At 36.7% G+C, this 18,036-nt stretch overlaps 2 protein-coding genes across 3 annotated transcripts; one reads left to right on the forward strand and one right to left on the reverse strand.

The window, feature by feature from the left end:
- Positions 1-10,299: 10,299 nt before the first annotated feature.
- LOC130721870 (uncharacterized) lies at positions 10,300-12,285 on the forward strand. Its single transcript, XM_057572456.1, has one exon. The coding sequence runs from the start codon at positions 10,690-10,692 to the stop codon at positions 11,761-11,763; it is 1,074 nt and encodes a 357-aa protein (XP_057428439.1). The 5' UTR covers positions 10,300-10,689; the 3' UTR covers positions 11,764-12,285.
- A 1,199-nt stretch (positions 12,286-13,484) lies between these two features.
- On the reverse strand, positions 13,485-14,749 carry LOC130721872 (uncharacterized). 2 transcript variants are annotated; one of them, XM_057572458.1, is made up of 3 exons: positions 14,515-14,749; positions 14,017-14,158; positions 13,485-13,835 (listed from the first exon to the last, which is right to left on the reverse strand). In XM_057572458.1, the coding sequence occupies exons 1-3, from the start codon at positions 14,643-14,645 to the stop codon at positions 13,806-13,808; spliced, it is 303 nt and encodes a 100-aa protein (XP_057428441.1). In that variant the 5' UTR covers positions 14,646-14,749; the 3' UTR covers positions 13,485-13,805. The 2 variants fall into 2 exon arrangements, 1 of the variants encoding a protein (XP_057428441.1); XR_009013678.1 differs by lacking the exon at positions 14,017-14,158.
- Between the last annotated feature and the right edge of the window lie 3,287 nt (positions 14,750-18,036).

Here is an 18,036-nt window from a genome sequence, read left to right on the forward strand (position 1 = left end):
TCATTCTGTGTCATCACCAAGAAACTGGACTTCTTTTCTACTGGACCCTTGTCAAAGTGCAAAATACTTAGATTTGTGTACAGTGTCATCACTATGGATGCCAATTGGTGGCATATAGATTTGAGAAAAACCACCATTCGAGCCTTCCAGTAGTCATAATTGGTACCATCCAAAATTGGTGGCATATAGATTGATCTTCTTCCATCCATAATGTTGTCCTTGAGAACAGTATATATTCCCTGGAGCTCACCCAACAGAATAGGGTGCCTGCTCTGATACCACTTGTAGGATCACGCGCTTACCACTACGCCAAAACCAATTGGTGTTAGTGAGGGCGCAACGTTATTTCTTATAGCGTAGCAGACAGCGCCCCGTTTCGAATGCTACCTGCAGGCAGGATGCTGGCCCACATGGACCCAACAATCCCCCCCAGCACCTGCCAGCCAAACTAGCTGCACAGCATGCCTTCCGTGGGATTTGAACACGGGACCTGGCTCTGATACCAATTGTAAATACAGTTCTCGCACAGGACAGATGTCGAACGCGATGCTGGGACAACCGGTTCGACAACTGACTAACAGTAACAAAACCAGAAAAATAATAAAGTAGAACACAGAAGATTGGTAACCCAGTTCGGTGAAACTTCACCTACGTCTGGAGGGTTTGCACCCAAAGAAAGGAAATCCACTATCTCAAGATTCAGGAATTACAGACACTCATGAACACCACAGTTCATAGTTCACTTCCTAATCTACCCAAGTGTATTTCTACTTAGTATCTCAACCTAAGTATGAGAGTCCCTCTCCCTTTCTCTCAATCACTGCCACAGTGATTGGTAACAAACAATCAACAATCAGAGTTTGAAGAATTAAAGAACACAGAACACAACTTTGCTTTATAGAATCATGGAGCAAAGTTTGTTCACAAGAAACAAGGATAAAGAACAATGAACAACCCTAAAACACTTGATCTCTCTCTATTAGCTTCAGTGGTCTTCAAGCTTTAGGTCTTCATCCTTTTTATAGACTTCAGCAGCAGCAGGTAGGCACTAGGGTTTGCTTGGGCTGAAGTAACAGATTGCAACAATAATCAAATCAAAACAGAATCTCCAAAGATCTTGTTGCGTTTTTCCCAAGTAAAGATAGAAACAAATCTTTTATCAAAGATTGTTTCAACAAATAACAACCCAACAATTAAAACCCTTCTGAAATAGCTACTTGCTCCTCAAGTAACTCAAAAACATATCTTCAGCAAATCTTCAGAGGGCCCACAAAATTAAACTTCAGCAAAGGACTGATGTCCTAGCTTCACGAAATCAGATGCCACGGCATCTGCTTCGACAATTAGTTGTTTTTGACAAAATGCATGACAAAATGTTCCAACAATCTCCCCCTTTGTCAAATTTTGTCTAAAACAACTCACAGATCAGAGAGGATGAAAACTAGAGAAACAACTCTCCCCCTTAGTCAGAGCTCCCCCTCAAACTGATGCATCTACACAACCAACTACCATACTTCAGAAGACATAGTCGGAACAAACCACTTAGCAGCACAAACACACAACCAGAGGTACAATCAACCTTAGCACATGATGTCTTCAAAATGGATCAGCTTGGACATCATCATATCAAAAATACTACCATCAGAAGCTGGCAGCACATACCCAGAAGTACAGCTAACAGAAATACTGCTCATCAGAAGCACCGTCAGAAATACTGCTCATCAGAAGCAACATTTCAGAAAACAAACATAGCCATCGTCTTGAACTTGTCTTCAGACCAGAGCTAACACTATCAGAACACACATAGCACAGTAGAAACAGAAGCAACTTCACCTAACTTCTGAGAACATGAACATCTGAACAAACTTCTGATCTGCGAACATCTGAACAAAAACAACTTCTGATCTGCGAACATCTGAACAGAACCAACTTCTGAACTACTAACTTCTGATCATAAACAACTTCTGAACCACAAGCTTCTGAACATAAACATCTGAAAACACTGTTCACACACTTCTGAAACTTCAAAACAGCTGAAACCATCTGAAACATAAACTTCTGAAAACTCAAACATCTGAATCACAAACTTCTAAATCACAAACGTCTGAAAACTACTCCCCCCTTTTTAGCACAAATTTGGCAAAGGTAGCACAGCATAAACAACCCATCACTTCTAAGACCAGAATGACAACAATTCATGAACACTTTCAACAACTGACTTCTTGCAAACGGTAGATGGTTCAGAACCCAAGGTAGATTGATGGATTTGGAGATCAAGTTCAGATGTGTCAACAATGGGGTTTGGATTTCCAACAGAGGGTCCCATACTCACATCTGAAGTAGTCTCAACTAATGTGTCAACATGGGGTTCAACATTTGGAACAGAAACAGATTCAACTGATATCTCATGAATCACACTAGGCACAATAGCATTAGGATCTGCACTTACAGATTCACCTATGCTTGCATGAACAGTTGATGGTGCATTTGAACCTTCAAGAGAACTTGCAGCAACAAATTTCTTCCTCCATTCCTTCATAACATCTACACCAGAACTCTGAGATTTAAGAAGAGCAACATCCTTTGAATATGATCTATTCACCCTAGATGGCTGTGGAGACATCTCTTCCTCGCCGAAGAACTTGACTCTAACTCCTTCTTTAGGTTTCCACTCTTTCCTTGATGAAGCTACTTGTGGATTAGTCCTTGGTTGATCATGAGACTGAGGATATCCATATAGCTTGTAACAGTAGGGCCTTATATGACCAAGTTTGCCACAGTGATGACATTTCCAAGTAAATTTCTTGGATTTTCTGAACTGAGGGTACACATGTCGTACAGAATGATGCGACATTGGGTCTGACATTGGTTGCTTAGTTTGCTTTTCAGATGAAGCAGACTTCTTTGCACTCTTGTAGCTGAAGCCTATCCCCTCCATATCTCCAACTGTTTTCCCAACTTCCAGAATCTCCTCTAACACATTAGTGCTTTTATTCATCATACGAATAGACTTTTTCATACCTTCAAGCTTTGAGTTCAGTAATGTTACCTCCTCCTGCAGTTTTACATTAGTGATCTGAAGTTTCTCATTCTCCTCACGCAACTTGCTGATGGTCTTTACTTCTTCTTGCAAACTGGAGTTATTACTCTGAAGTTGCTTCTTCTCAGCAATCAAATCTTTGACTTCTTTTCTTATTTTCTCACCATACGTACATGATTCCTCCCACTTAGCCAGCAACAATTTGTAGGTTTCAACTAGTTCTTGCTCATCACCATCACTTGACTCAGCATCAGAATAGCACTTCCCAATGAGAGCCTTTACATGAATAGCCTTGGTTGTATCATTCTCATGTTTGTCTTTGAGTTGAAATTCAGTATTCTTCACATTGTCCGACACATTGTCCAAGACATTTGTATTTGACATTCTGCCCAAACTCTTCAACGCTTTGTTAAGTAATGATACAGCTTCTGCAATGTTTGCATCAGTATCCTTGTCCCTCTGATCTTCATCTTCTTCAGTGTTGGACACAAAAGTTATACTCTTCGCCTTCTTCTCATATCTACCATTAAGAGACATCTCAAAGGTTTGCAAGGAACCAATGAGTTCATCAACCTTGATGTTACTGATGTCTTGGGTTTCTTCAATGGCAGTTACCTTCATATCAAACCTCTTGGGGAGAGACCTGAGAATCTTTCTTGCTAACTTTTCTTCAGACATGGGTTCCCCTAGGGCAAAAGAAGAGTTGGCTAGATCCCTTATACGCATGTGAAACTCATATATGGATTCATCCTCATTCATCTTCATAGTCTCAAACTGAGTTGTAAGAAGCTGAAGCTTTGACATACGAACTCTTGATGTTCCTTCATGGGCAGTCTTGAGAATCTCCCATGCTTCTTTAGCCACAGTACATGTGTTGATTAACCTGAACATATTTTTGTCAACTCCATTAAAAATGGCATTCAAGGCTTTGGAGTTTCCAAGAGCTTCGTCATCTTCTTTCTTTGTCCACTTATCTTCAGGCTTCAATTCAGTTGTGGATGCTATCACAGGATGTTTCCACCCCTTGACTATTGCCTTCCATGTTATACTGTCCATAGATTTGAGAAAAACCACCATTCGAGCCTTCCAGTAGTCATAATTGGTACCATCCAAAATTGGTGGCATATAGATTGATCTTCTTCCATCCATAATGTTGTCCTTGAGAACAGTATATATTCCCTGGAGCTCACCCAACAGAATAGGGTGCCTGCTCTGATGCCAATTGAAAATACGGTTATGCCTGAAGATAAGTGGACAAAGAAAGAAGATGACGAAGCTCTTGGAAACTCCAAAGCCTTGAATGTTATTTTTAATGGAGTTGACAAAAATATGTTCAGGTTAATTAACACATGTACTGTGGCTAAAGAAGCATGGGAGATTCTCAAGACTGCTCATGAAGGAACATCAAAAGTACGTATGTCAAAGCTTCAACTTCTTACAACTCAGTTTGAAACTATGAAGATGAATGAGGATGAATCCATATATGAGTTTCACATGCGAATAAGGGATCTAGCCAACTCTTCTTTTGCCCTAGGGGAACCAATGTCTGAAGAAAAGTTAGCAAGAAAGATTCTCAGGTCTCTCCCCAAGAGGTTTGATATGAAGGTAACTGCCATTGAAGAAGCCCAAGACATCAGTAACATCAAGGTTGATGAACTCATTGGTTCCTTGCAAACCTTTGAGATGTCTCTTAATGGTAGATCTGAGAAGAAGGCGAAGAGTATAACCTTTGTGTCCAACACTAAAGAAGATGAAGATCAGAGGGAGAAGGATACTGATGCAAACATTGCAGAAGCTGTATCATTACTTAACAAAGCGTTGAAGAGTTTGGGCAGAATGTCAAATACAAATGTCCTGGACAATGTGTCGGACAATGTGAAGAATACTGAATTTCAACTCAAAGACAAACATGAGAATGATACAACCAAGGCTATTCATGTAAAGGCTCTCATTGGGAAGTGCTATTCTGATGCTGAGTCAAGTGATGGTGATGAGGAAGAACTAGTTGAAACCTACAAATTGTTGCTGGCTAAGTGGGAGGAATCATGTATGTATGGTGAGAAAACGAGAAAAGAAGTCAAGGATTTGATTGCTGAGAAGAAGCAACTTCAGAGTAATAACTCCAGTTTGCAAGAAGAAGTAAAGACCATCAGCAAGTTGCGTGAGGAGAATGAGAAACTTCAGATCACTAATGCAAAACTGCAGGAGGAGGTAACATTACTGAACTCAAAGCTTGAAGGTATGAAAAAGTCTATTCGTATGATGAATAAAAGCACTAATGTGTTAGAGGAGATTCTGGAAGTTGGGAAAACAGTTGGAGATATGGAGGGGATAGGCTTCAGCTACAAGAGTGCAAATAAGTCTGCTTCATCTGAAAAGCAAACTAAGCAACCAATGTCAGACCCAATGTTGCATCATTCTGTACGACATGTGTACCCTCAGTTCAGAAAATCCAAGAAATCTACTTGGAGATGTCATCACTGTGGAAAACTTGGTCATATAAGGCCCTACTGTTACAAGCTATATGGATATCCTCAGTCTCATGATCAACCAAGGACTAATCCACAAGTAGCTCCAACAAGGAAAGAATGGAAACCAAGTGGGCTTAAAGAGAAGGAGAAGAAAGAGATTGTGAAGGCTCCTAGGCATTTTCTCATGACCAACAAGGATGTTGCTCTTCTTAAATCTCAGAGTTCTGGTGTAGATGTTATGAAGGAATGGAGGAAGAAATTTGTTGCTGCAAGTTCTCTTGAAGGTTCAAATGCACCATCAACTGTTCATGCAAGCATAGGTGAATCTGTAAGTGCAGATCCTAATGCTATTGTGCCTAGTGTGATTCATGAGATATCAGTTGAATCTGTTTCTGTTCCAAATGTTGAACCCCATGTTGACACATTAGTTGAGACTACTTCAGATGTGAGTATGGGACCCTCTGTTGGAAATCCAAACCCCATTGTTGACACATCTGAACTTGATCTCCAAATCCATCAATCTACCTTGGGTTCTGAACCATCTACCGTTTGCAAGAAGTCAGTTGTTGAATGTGTTCATGAATTGTTGTCATTCTGGTCTTAGAAGTGATGGGTTGTTTATGCTGTGCTACCTTTGCCAAATTTGTGCTAAAAAGGGGGAGTAGTTTTCAGACGTTTGTGATTTAGAAGTTTGTGATTCAGATGTTTGAGTTTTCAGAAGTTTATGTTTCAGATGGTTTCAGCTGTTTTGAAGTTTCAGAAGTGTGTGAACAGTGTTTTCAGATGTTTATGTTCAGAAGCTTGTGTTTCAGAAGTTGTTTATGTTCAGAACCTCGTGTTTCAGAAGTTGTTTATGTTCAGATGTTAGTGGTTCAGAAGTTGGTTCTGTTCAGATGTTCGCAGATCAGAAGTTTGTTTTGGTTCAGATGTTTATGTTCTCAGAAGTTAGGTGAAGTTGTTTTTGTTCAGATGTTCGCAGATCAGAAGTTTGTTTTAGTTCAGATGTTCATGTTCTCAGAAGTTAGGTGAAGTTGCTTCTGTTTCTACTGTGCTATGTGTGTTCTGATAGTGTTAGCTCTGGTCCGAAGACAAGTTCAAGACGATGGCTATGTTTGTTTTCTGAAATGTTGCTTCTGATGAGCAGTATTTCTGACGGTGCTTCTGATGAGCAGTATTTCTGTTAGCTGTACTTCTGGGTATGTGCTGCCAGCTTCTGATGGTAGTATTTTTGATATGATGATGTCCAAGCTGATCCATTTTGAAGACATCATGTGCTAAGGTTGATTGTACCTCTGGTTGTGTGTTTGTGCTGCTAAGTGGTTTGTTCCGACTATGTCTTCTGAAGTATGGTAGTTGGTTGTGTAGATGCATCAGTTTGAGGGGGAGCTCTGACTAAGGGGGAGAGTTGTTTCTCTAGTTTTTATCCTCTCTGATCTGTGAGTTGTTTTAGACAAAATTTGACAAAGGGGGAGATTGTTGGAACATTTTGTCATGCATTTTGTCAAAAACAACTGATTGTCGAAGCAGATGCCGTGGCATCTGATTTCGTGAAGCTAGGACATCAGTCCTTTGCTGAAGTTTAATTTTGTGGGCCCTCTGAAGATTTGCTGAAGATATGTTTTTGAGTTACTTGAGGAGCAAGTAGCTATTTCAGAAGGGTTTTAATTGTTGGGTTGTTATTTGTTGAAACAATCTTTGATAAAAGATTTGTTTCTATCTTTACTTGGGAAAAACGCAACAAGATCTTTGGAGATTCTGTTTTGATTTGATTATTGTTGCAATCTGTTACTTCAGCCCAAGCAAACCCTAGTGCCTACCTGCTGCTGCTGAAGTCTATAAAAAGGATGAAGACCTAAAGCTTGAAGACCACTGAAGCTAATAGAGAGAGATCAAGTGTTTTAGGGTTGTTCATTGTTCTTTATCCTTGTTTCTTGTGAACAAACTTTGCTCCATGATTCTATAAAGCAAAGTTGTGTTCTGTGTTCTTTAATTCTTCAAACTCTGATTGTTGATTGTTTGTTACCAATCACTGTGGCAGTGATTGAGAGAAAGGGAGAGGGACTCTCATACTTAGGTTGAGATACTAAGTAGAAATACACTTGGGTAGATTAGGAAGTGAACTATGAACTGTGGTGTTCATGAGTGTCTGTAATTCCTGAATCTTGAGATAGTGGATTTCCTTTCTTTGGGTGCAAACCCTCCAGACGTAGGTGAAGTTTCACCGAACTGGGTTACCAATCTTCTGTGTTCTACTTTATTATTTTTCTGGTTTTGTTACTGTTAGTCAGTTGTCGAACCGGTTGTCCCAGCATCGCGTTCGACATCTGTCCTGTGCGAGAACTGTATTTACAAGTGGTATCAGAGCCAGGTCCCGTGTTCGAATCCCACGGAAGGCATGCTGTGCAGCTAGTTTGGCTGGCAGGTGCTGGGGGGGGGGATTGTTGGGTCCAGGTGGGCCAGCATCCTGCCTGCAGGTAGCATTCGAAACGGGGCGCTGTCTGCTACGCTATAAGAAATAACGTTGCGCCCTCACTAACACCAATTGGTTTTGGCGTAGTGGTAAGCGCGTGATCCTACAAGATTATTGTTGTTACTTTTGGTTGTCTGCATTTTTTCAAAAACAACCTGATGTCGAAGCTGATGTTGTAACATCGTGCTGTGACATTTGTCCCTGCGGATCTGCTGTGTGTTTTGCTGATTTTTCTAGAAGCTTTGGATGGATTTCGTGATAATCAAGTTAGGGTTATTGAAGAAGCTTCTCTATGCTATCTGGAATATATTATAGTGGAATCAAATCTTTTGAAGAGGATTTGATTTGGTTTAAATTGTGAAAGTTGTTATCTTTTGTTCAAATCTTATTTGATAAGATTTGTTACTGGTTTAAAAGATTTGTTCCAGATCTGTTTTGTGGACTCTATTTTCGTGCAAGCCCATTGAAGATCAAGACCTGAAGAATGACTATTTAAGGAGGCTTAACCCTAGTTGCAAAGTGTGCCTTGGGCACCCAAGGATTGGGTTTTTAGGGTTTTGTTTTGTGAGTCCTTGTTCTGTTATTTTGTACACCTCTCTACTGCCTCCATTGATAATCATATGGCTTAGAGTTGGTTTGTTTAGTTGAGTTGTAATCTCTTCAAATTGTTGTTTGATCATGAGATCTATCTTTCAATCTCTTGTAAGGGATCGGTCACTGTGGCAGTGATCATTAGGAGTTAGGGGAAGTTTCCTCATAGCTTAGAGGAGAAGGGCTAAGCTAGATTCACTTATGTAATAGTGGTAGATATTGAAGAGGCTCTATACTAAGGGGGAGTACTTAGGTATAGGAGGGACTTTCATGTGACCTGAGAGCTATTATTTGATAGTGAATTGACTCCTGGATTGGTATCCTCCAGATGTAGGTGATGTTGCACCGAACTGGGTTAACAATTCCCTGTGTTTTTTTTCGTTGATTTAATTTATGTACTGTTGTGCAATTGTCGAACCGATTGTCCCAACATCGCGTTCGACATCTGTCCTGTGCGAGAACCAGAATTTCAATTGGTATCAGAGCTGGCACCCTATTCTGTTGGGTGAGCTCCAGGGAATATATTCTGGTTTCATGGACAACGCCAAGGAAGAGGGATCAATAAATAGATCTGATCTTGTGATCTCATGTATCTGCTGCTGTTTATGTTGTGTCTCTGATATGCAACCCAATGATGTGCACCGTTTGAGGGGGAGTTCCGCTGCTGAGGGGGAGTTATGTTTATCTTCTCTGAATCTCAAGTTGTTTTAGACAAAATTTGACAAAGGGGGAGATTGTTGTTACTTTTGGTTGTCTGCATTTTTTCAAAAACAACCTGATGTCGAAGCTGATGTTGTAACATCGTGCTGTGACATTTGTCCCTGCGGATCTGCTGTGTGTTTGGCTGATTTTTCTAGAAGCTTTGGATGGATTTCGTGATAATCAAGTTAGGGTTATTGAAGAAGCTTCTCTATGCTATCTGGAATATATTATAGTGGAATCAAATCTTTTGAAGAGGATTTGATTTGGTTTAAATTGTGAAAGTTGTTATCTTTTGTTCAAATCTTATTTGATAAGATTTGTTACTGGTTTAAAAGATTTGTTCCAGATCTGTTTTGTGGACTCTATTTTCGTGCAAGCCCATTGAAGATCAAGACCTGAAGAATGACTATTTAAGGAGGCTTAACCCTAGTTGCAAAGTGTGCCTTGGGCACCCAAGGATTGGGTTTTTAGGGTTTTGTTTTGTGAGTCCTTGTTCTGTTATTTTGTACACCTCTCTACTGCCTCCATTGATAATCATATGGCTTAGAGTTGGTTTGTTTAGTTGAGTTGTAATCTCTTCAAATTGTTGTTTGATCATGAGATCTATCTTTCAATCTCTTGTAAGGGATCGGTCACTGTGGCAGTGATCATTAGGAGTTAGGGGAAGTTTCCTCATAGCTTAGAGGAGAAGGGCTAAGCTAGATTCACTTATGTAATAGTGGTAGATATTGAAGAGGCTCTATACTAAGGGGGAGTACTTAGGTATAGGAGGGACTTTCATGTGACCTGAGAGCTATTATTTGATAGTGAATTGACTCCTGGATTGGTATCCTCCAGATGTAGGTGATGTTGCACCGAACTGGGTTAACAATTCCCTGTGTTTTTTTTCGTTGATTTAATTTATGTACTGTTGTGCAATTGTCGAACCGATTGTCCCAACATCGCGTTCGACATCTGTCCTGTGCGAGAACCAGAATTTCAATAACTGATGTAGGAGCTTTTTAAGATAATTTTAGTATTTTAGTAATTTTACTTATTTGTAATTAAGATCTTTTAGGATCTTAATTATTTTTTGTTAGGAACTTATTTATTTTCAATTAGGATCTTTTATTTTCAATTAGGATCTTTTAGGATATTATTTATTTTACTATTAGGATATTTTCTTTTCTTATTTAAGCACTTGTAAGGCATAGCCTATTTCAGTTTTGATTGATAATAAAATTTAAGAGTTTTCTCTTCTTCTCTGGTGGATTCCAGTGTATTTTCTAGGGTTTTAGCGCTTGCTAATTTCCTTTCTGGTGGATTCCAGAAACCTTTTCCTTAGGATTTGCGCTTGCAATCCTAGTACGACTTCCGCTGTATCAAGTGGTATCAGAGCAGGCTTTCTCCTGTCTCTTTTCTTTGCTTGATCAACCATGGAAGATCAACCAATGACCAAAGCAGACCTGAAGGATGTTACCGTGGCTCTTACCGCGGCCCTAACTGCTATTACGCAACATATGACACAACAGATGATACAACATATGGCGACGTTCACGGCGGCTTTAACGGCGCAGATCAACAATACCAACAACGGTAACCGGGGACGAGACAGGAGAGGGAAACCACATAGGTTTCCGGGCGACAACAACAACAATCGTTCCGCTATATCTTTACCTTCCCAATCTTTGCATTCACCATCCGTATCTCATCCTTATTACCAAGTTCAGTACTCAACCTCTAAAACCACCGAAACTCCACACCCCCAACCTGCTACTCCAAACCTTATCAATCCTTACCCCAACATATCACCGACTGCAGATCCAATTTCCTTACCACAACCCCTACCAAAACCTACTTCAAATTCATGTCCCTCTACAAGACCTATGTACGCAACTTCTTCGGAATCTGATTCTCAAATTTCATTTGCGCCATCCTCTGTTGTTGGCCTGGAAGATGAGGCAAAAACGTTGATGGATGATTTGTGCAGCGAGAGCGCACCAACACCAACACACTGTTCTCTTTTATCTAGATCTGATGACATCTTAGAGGTTGTACCCCATGTTATATCTGAGCCAGACACCTCTGTCAATTTGGGCATCGAAGCAGTGTTCACACCTTACAATCTAACACTTATGGTTGTGCCTCAGGTTCGATATGTCCTTGTTCCCAAGTTTGCACCCCATTTGTTTGGTAATATGCCTGAGAAAAAGGAACTGCAATCCAACTTGTCTAACTCGCAATTCCGACAATTTATTCCATGCCACTGGAAGTTGTTTCAATCACGGCTAGTTCATCCAGAAATCACACTCCATCAATTTCATGGTGTTTGGCGAAAACAATTTGATCCTGGCATCAACAAGATGGATGCTAGTGTTTCAAAACAGGAGTCTCCACACTCTTTTCCATGTGCTTTTATTAGATATTCAACACTCACTCTCCTTGGTTTAATTTGGAAGCCTTTTGATCCTGGTATTTTGAGGCAACTGAAGTCCTTTATCGTGATGTGAACTCGAGGTCGAGTTCTTTACAAGAAGAGGAGACTGATGTAGGAGCTTTTTAAGATAATTTTAGTATTTTAGTAATTTTACTTATTTGTAATTAAGATCTTTTAGGATCTTAATTATTTTTTGTTAGGAACTTATTTATTTTCAATTAGGATCTTTTATTTTCAATTAGGATCTTTTAGGATATTATTTATTTTACTATTAGGATATTTTCTTTTCTTATTTAAGCACTTGTAAGGCATAGCCTATTTCAGTTTTGATTGATAATAAAATTTAAGAGTTTTCTCTTCTTCTCTGGTGGATTCCAGTGTATTTTCTAGGGTTTTAGCGCTTGCTAATTTCCTTTCTGGTGGATTCCAGAAACCTTTTCCTTAGGATTTGCGCTTGCAATCCTAGTACGACTTCCGCTGTATCAATACTAATGAAAATTTTTACAAATTTCAAGATGAGTTGGGGAGTGCATGTGTGGACTGCGGAGTAGAAGAAACAAAAGAGGAAAATGGTCTATCATTGATTAGTATACTTGAATATATTATGGTCAAGGACATCAAAATCAAGAAACTCAGAAAAGTAACTTATGATCCTTCCAATCACATTGCACATTGTTCATGTAAACTGTTTGAATCTGAAGGTATGCCATGCCGACATATCCTTCATTTATTAAAGGGTAAAGGTTTGAATGAAATTCCAAGTTACTACATTGTTAATAGATGGACCAAATTGGCAACTAGTAAACCAATATTTGATTATGATGGCAACCTATTGGAGGCATGTTCTAAATTGGAAAGTGAGAGCAAGTTAGTTTCTGACGCATGGGCAAAGTTTTTTAAATGCATGCATATGGCTGGCACATGTAAAGAAAAACTAATTCTTATCATAAATGATGTTTCTAGTACTGAATTGAAATTGAGTAAGGCAGAAGGTGATGCAGAAGTTGATGCTGGAGCAAGCAAGTTACAAGAACTAGAGTCCTTTATTGGCTCCAATGTACCTAAGGTTGTTGATATTCATCCTCCTGAACAATCAATTACCAAAGGGAGTGGAAAACGGATAAAAGGAGGAAAAGAGAAAGCAATGGAACAACAACAAAAGAGAACAAGATTATGCAGGGCTTGTAAACAATATGCAATTCATGATAGTCGCAATTGCCCTTCAAAGTCCTCATCTTAATTGTTGGTAAGAAACTTTTTCTAATGCATGTAGGCAATGTTCATATCATGATATTCTTGATCACCGTTTAAATTAGTTCTTTATCCATAAATTCTTATATGAATTATGTGATTTTAGCTTGCTTCCTAGTCTTTTAGCTTGCTTCTGTTTTATTACTTATGATATTACTAGATGATAACTTAGTGCTTCCTTTTGTGCAGGTAATGCTGTCAAACTTTGAGCACAATGTTCGTATCACTAAATGGAAAATTGTGTGAAGTTTGTTTCTCCAAAATTGAAGTCAAATGTACTTTTTAGTTAGACTGGTTTTATTTATTTTAGGCTTTGGTGTAATTTTAATAGAAGCCACGTGTAATTTGGCTTTTATTAATTTTTGAAGTTTCTGTATTGGCTACTTTTATTGTTAGTCTTTCCAATTTCTGATAAGTGAAGTCTTGGACAACAAAGTTTTGTGAGCTTATGTTCTTCATTGGATAAAAATGAATAAATGATTGGTTTCATGCACTCCAAGAAGCATGTTCTTATGTATGCTCTGATGACCTATGTACCTTGAGTTATATAACAGATTAAAGGTGAGAAGTCTTTATTTGCAACCTTGAAGGGATCTGAAGTTCCCATGTACTGAATTATTTACACAGGTTACAACTTTATTGAGATTATAATACTCTAACTTTAGTAACTACTCCTAGTTTGCTTGTACAGTGGATCCCAGTTACTTAAGTTTGTTATTGACTTCCATTGTGATTTAGGCTAATGGTTCTGTACTAGAAATTCAACCATCATGACTGAAGAGGTAGAGCAGAACAACCCGAATTAAACTCTTGAGGTTGCTATATGTAACTTGCAAGTTGAAGGAGACAACAGTGAGGAGTTAGCTACAAGAACCATTGTTGGAAAAATATTTTCTGCAAGTAAACAAGAATTCAGTCAAGAATGTCATCATCAGCAATCAAAGTTTCCTCGCACAAACATAATACCTCTCACAAACATAAAACATGATTTGAAATGGTGGCTTATATAAATGTGAATATCAGTGAGACAATTGCAGAAAATCAGCAAGCATTCAAGAGATTTTAAGCCTAATACCTTGCACAAACATATAGCCAACAAAGCCTGAATAGCAGTCTTACAAATCACAAGAACACAAACAGCCCTCCCCAACCAGATTTTGATTCCACAGAAACAGAATAAGGACAAGCAAAGGGGTTTAAAAGTATTTCCTGCACAGCTACATCAACATAATATCCTCAAACACAGTTACTCAACAGTGTTTAAGATAAAATATTAACAAATTATTCACCCTAATAAATCAAGAATTCATTAGAACCAAGTTTCAAGACACTAATCAACACTTTTAAGACTGGTTTTAGAACCAGTTCAAAATGGACTAAATTGGGGTTCTTCACATATAGTTTAAACTAGCTAGAGGACCATTTAATGGTAATTGATCTGGTACCGTTTGGAATATGCACATCGCAATCAGAAGACAAAGTACATGTCTTGGCCTCTTTTGATCTTTAGAATAATAGAGAAAAGGAGAAAAAGTATTCTAATTTTTGCATACAACAAATAAGAATTACCCACCAAGATTGTTTCGCAGCCTTCAATTCAGCGATCTGGAGATGAGGGCGCACCGAGGATTGTTTCGCCACCTTGACATCGTCGACACCACCGGTGGCAAGAAATCGCCGCCGTGGAAGGACCCAAACCACCATCTCTCCGTCGAAGAAGTTGTTGAATGATGGTGATGGATAAAGCCAAAAAGGAAGAGAGGAGAAAGAGGGAACAGAACGCAAAAGGTTTAGGATTTAGAGGGCACGTGATTCCCTTAAGGATGAGTTTTAATCTCAACCGTTTATAATAATCTAATGGCTATAAATTATTCTTATTTTTCTCACATAAGGGAGACTTTCTCATATGATACTTCCCCTTTATATATATATATATATATATATATATATATATATATATATATCGAGAGAGAGGATGTATCTTATGAAAAATGTGACTTTATGCGAGAAAATGAGAATAAATCTCGACTGCTAGATCTAATCATGAACGGTCCCAATTAAAACAAATTAATAGCCATGTGCTTACTTAAAAAAGTTATTTGACTTTTTTAAAATGTCACATGACTTCATGTGTTAATCTGAATCATTCATGATTAGATACAACGATCATGATTCTCACATAAAATTACATTTCTCATGAGATACATTCTCTATATATTTATTTAGTATATCCTCGTGTATGATATGTGTGAGATTAATATCTCAGATATTGTCAGACATAAAAATGAAGATTTCCCAACCATGTTTGTTTTTCATGCACATAAATTCATAGGTTGAACTTACGACCACATACTTAAGAAGTTTGAGACCTTTCACTCGGACAAACACACTATGGGTCACTTTAAGAATATATGATCCAGTAAGAAAATATGGCGGGCCCTTTGTAGTCCCAATTACGTACTATCTTGAACCTCTTGGCCCAATTAATTCAACACTAGCATTTCACTTTCTGTACATACAGTTTTTACTTCGTGCGTTGCACGACGAATATTGATCTCATTATTTAAGCATGTATTAATAAATTAAGATATGAAAGAAAAAATGAGCATTCAACAAAAAAAAAAATCACAATGAGTGTCACACAACTTGCAAAATTTTGGGCGATTATCAAAATGATTTTATATATTACTTAAGTATTTTTTTTAAAAAAAAAAACTAAGTAAATATAAGTAACGGTATGATAAATTGAAATTGAAAATATGATTTGAAAACACTATTATATATATATATGTGTGTGTGTGTGTGTGACACTCATTGTGATTTTGTTTGGTTGAATGCTCATTTTTTCATATCTTAATTTATTAATACGTGCCTAAATAATTAGATCAAATATCGCCGTGCAACTCACGGGGTAAAAATGCTAGTTATTATTTAAGAAAACAAATCATAATTAATATGTGCATAGATTGTTTGAATATGCCAAATTTGAAGCTTAATCATAATTGATTTCATTAAAAAATTTCATTTGAAAGCATATTAATCGTATGCAAAAACCTTTGTTATCCTATTAAATATTTTGCACATTAAAAGCATGAAATTAAGCTTGATAATATCTCATCGAAATTATTTACTATTATTATGGTTTTCAAAATTTATGTTAGGTTGTAGTGTAAAATAATACCATAAAAACAGCATAAATTCCTAAACTGAATATCTTACTATTTTTTAAAATTCAATTTATCACAATTAATTTTCTCATAATTTGGTATATGTTCTCATTTATTTATTTTTAAAATTTGTCTTCATTGATCAATTTTTTCGAAAGCAAAAATAACTTTATTAAACTTAAAATGCTTTTATAATACGACTACACCTTTAAAGCTTGACAATCCATATTTGAAATTAATCTCAATATATGGAATTAATGAAAACAGAACACAAAAAAATATACAAGAAAGTCTCACCGATTAAATAGTTTTAGCTGACATCTAGGTTTAGGACATTGGGTATTCAGACAAAAGAGTTATAATGTGGAGTTATAATAGGAATCAACCTTTTAGGCCGTCATATTTGGTTCTATTGGTGGGAAATTCGAATTTTTTTAATAACAGGCTATGTTAATTGGTTTCAAGGCACATGTCATTTAATAACATGATGTGAAAGTCAATAAAAATTAGTAATTAAAACATTTTTTAGGCATAAATTTGTTCAGAAATATAAGTAATTTGCAACTAATTGTATATTAAAAATGTTGTCAATAATTTGCTATAAATAATGACATTAATTTAAAGACGCGTCGTATTTTGTTCTGTAATTCTCTTATTAATAGTAAAAATGATTTGAATAAATATTAAAATAGAAAATTAATTAAAACAAGACAAAATGTGTGTTTTATGATATATTAATTATTCCATTATAGAAACTGATTCAAATATTTTAATGTATTTAAAAACCATTAAATATGGTTCAGTATAAACATTTTTTTTAAAACAAATATTTTTTTAATGCATTTAAAAATATTAAATAGGTGTATTAAAAACGTATTTTTTAAAGAAAGGAATATAGCATTTATTGTAATTTTTTATTTACTAAAAATTAATGTATTAAAGAATATTTTGTTTTCTACCATTGACCCTTGATCAATGTATTTAAAAACAATTTAAAAAAAAATGTATTTAAAAACGGTTAAATACGTGAGCATAGCAGTTAATGATATTAATATTTTACTAATATTAATTTTAGAAATAATAATTTTATCGGTTTGTTTAAAACATTTTTTTAAGGAAAGGAATATACTATTTATAGTATTTTTTAATTGAGTCAAAATTAATGTATTGAATAATCATTATCTAGGTCAATTCAAAAGGTTTTTTTAAAAAATTTCGAATATAGCATTTATTGTATATATCGCATTTCACTTTCTGTACATATGAGCATCAAATCACATAAATAATAAACCGAAATATGAATTCACACAAATAAATAAATTCAAATATTAAACTGTGTGAAATAGAGATGGAAGCCGATCGTGTTTAGTTTTTATTTTGATTTTTGTATTTTTTTAATTAAGTCATGCGTGTTTCTTTGGGGAGGTTTTTTTTTTGTATATCGGAAAGATAAATTTTACCCGTCAGGAATCGATCCTACCCAACTCATATGTCCCCCCAGCTCCTACTGTGAAAATACAGAATCTCTGAGGACCATTTACTGAACATAAGTGGACAGAAGTGAAGTATAGGGACTTAGTTGTAAACACTGATAGTTAGTGCTCATAGCTGAGCTGGCAAGTAGCTGGCAAGTAATTAGTGTTAGTTAAAACTGATTAGCAGTTAGTTACAAGTTTGTTATTCTGTTTTAGTATAAATAAGCTTTTGTCTTTCTTCTACATTGTAACGAAAATCACATTCAATCAATTAAACTCAGATTTCAACTTGTTCTTCAAGCTTCTTCTACAAGCTTGTTCTCTCTTTTCTTTGACCTACCACTTGAGCTATCGTACGGGAACAAATATGAATGAATAATTAATCTCTTCTATCTTTCAGATGAAAAAAAAAAATTCTCTTACTTCGGGTGGATAAGTTGGGGTAAAAAACAT

The sequence above is a fragment of the Lotus japonicus genome, chromosome 6 (assembly GCF_012489685.1).
Source record: "Lotus japonicus ecotype B-129 chromosome 6, LjGifu_v1.2".
In the NCBI taxonomy this organism is placed as follows: domain Eukaryota; kingdom Viridiplantae; phylum Streptophyta; class Magnoliopsida; order Fabales; family Fabaceae; genus Lotus; species Lotus japonicus.

Coding starts and splice junctions, on each gene's coding strand:
- LOC130721870 (XM_057572456.1), top strand. CDS start 10,690: ATGGAAGATCAACCAATGACCAAAGCAGACCTGAAGGATGTTACCGTG.
- LOC130721872 (XM_057572458.1), bottom strand. CDS start 14,645: ATGGTGGTTTGGGTCCTTCCACGGCGGCGATTTCTTGCCACCGGTGGT. Junction 14,159..14,514: donor AAGGCTGCGAAACAATCTTG/GTGGGTAATTCT, acceptor ATGTTGATGTAG/CTGTGCAGGAAATACTTTTA. Junction 13,836..14,016: donor TGGCTATATGTTTGTGCAAG/GTATTAGGCTTA, acceptor GTTTACTTGCAG/AAAATATTTTTCCAACAATG.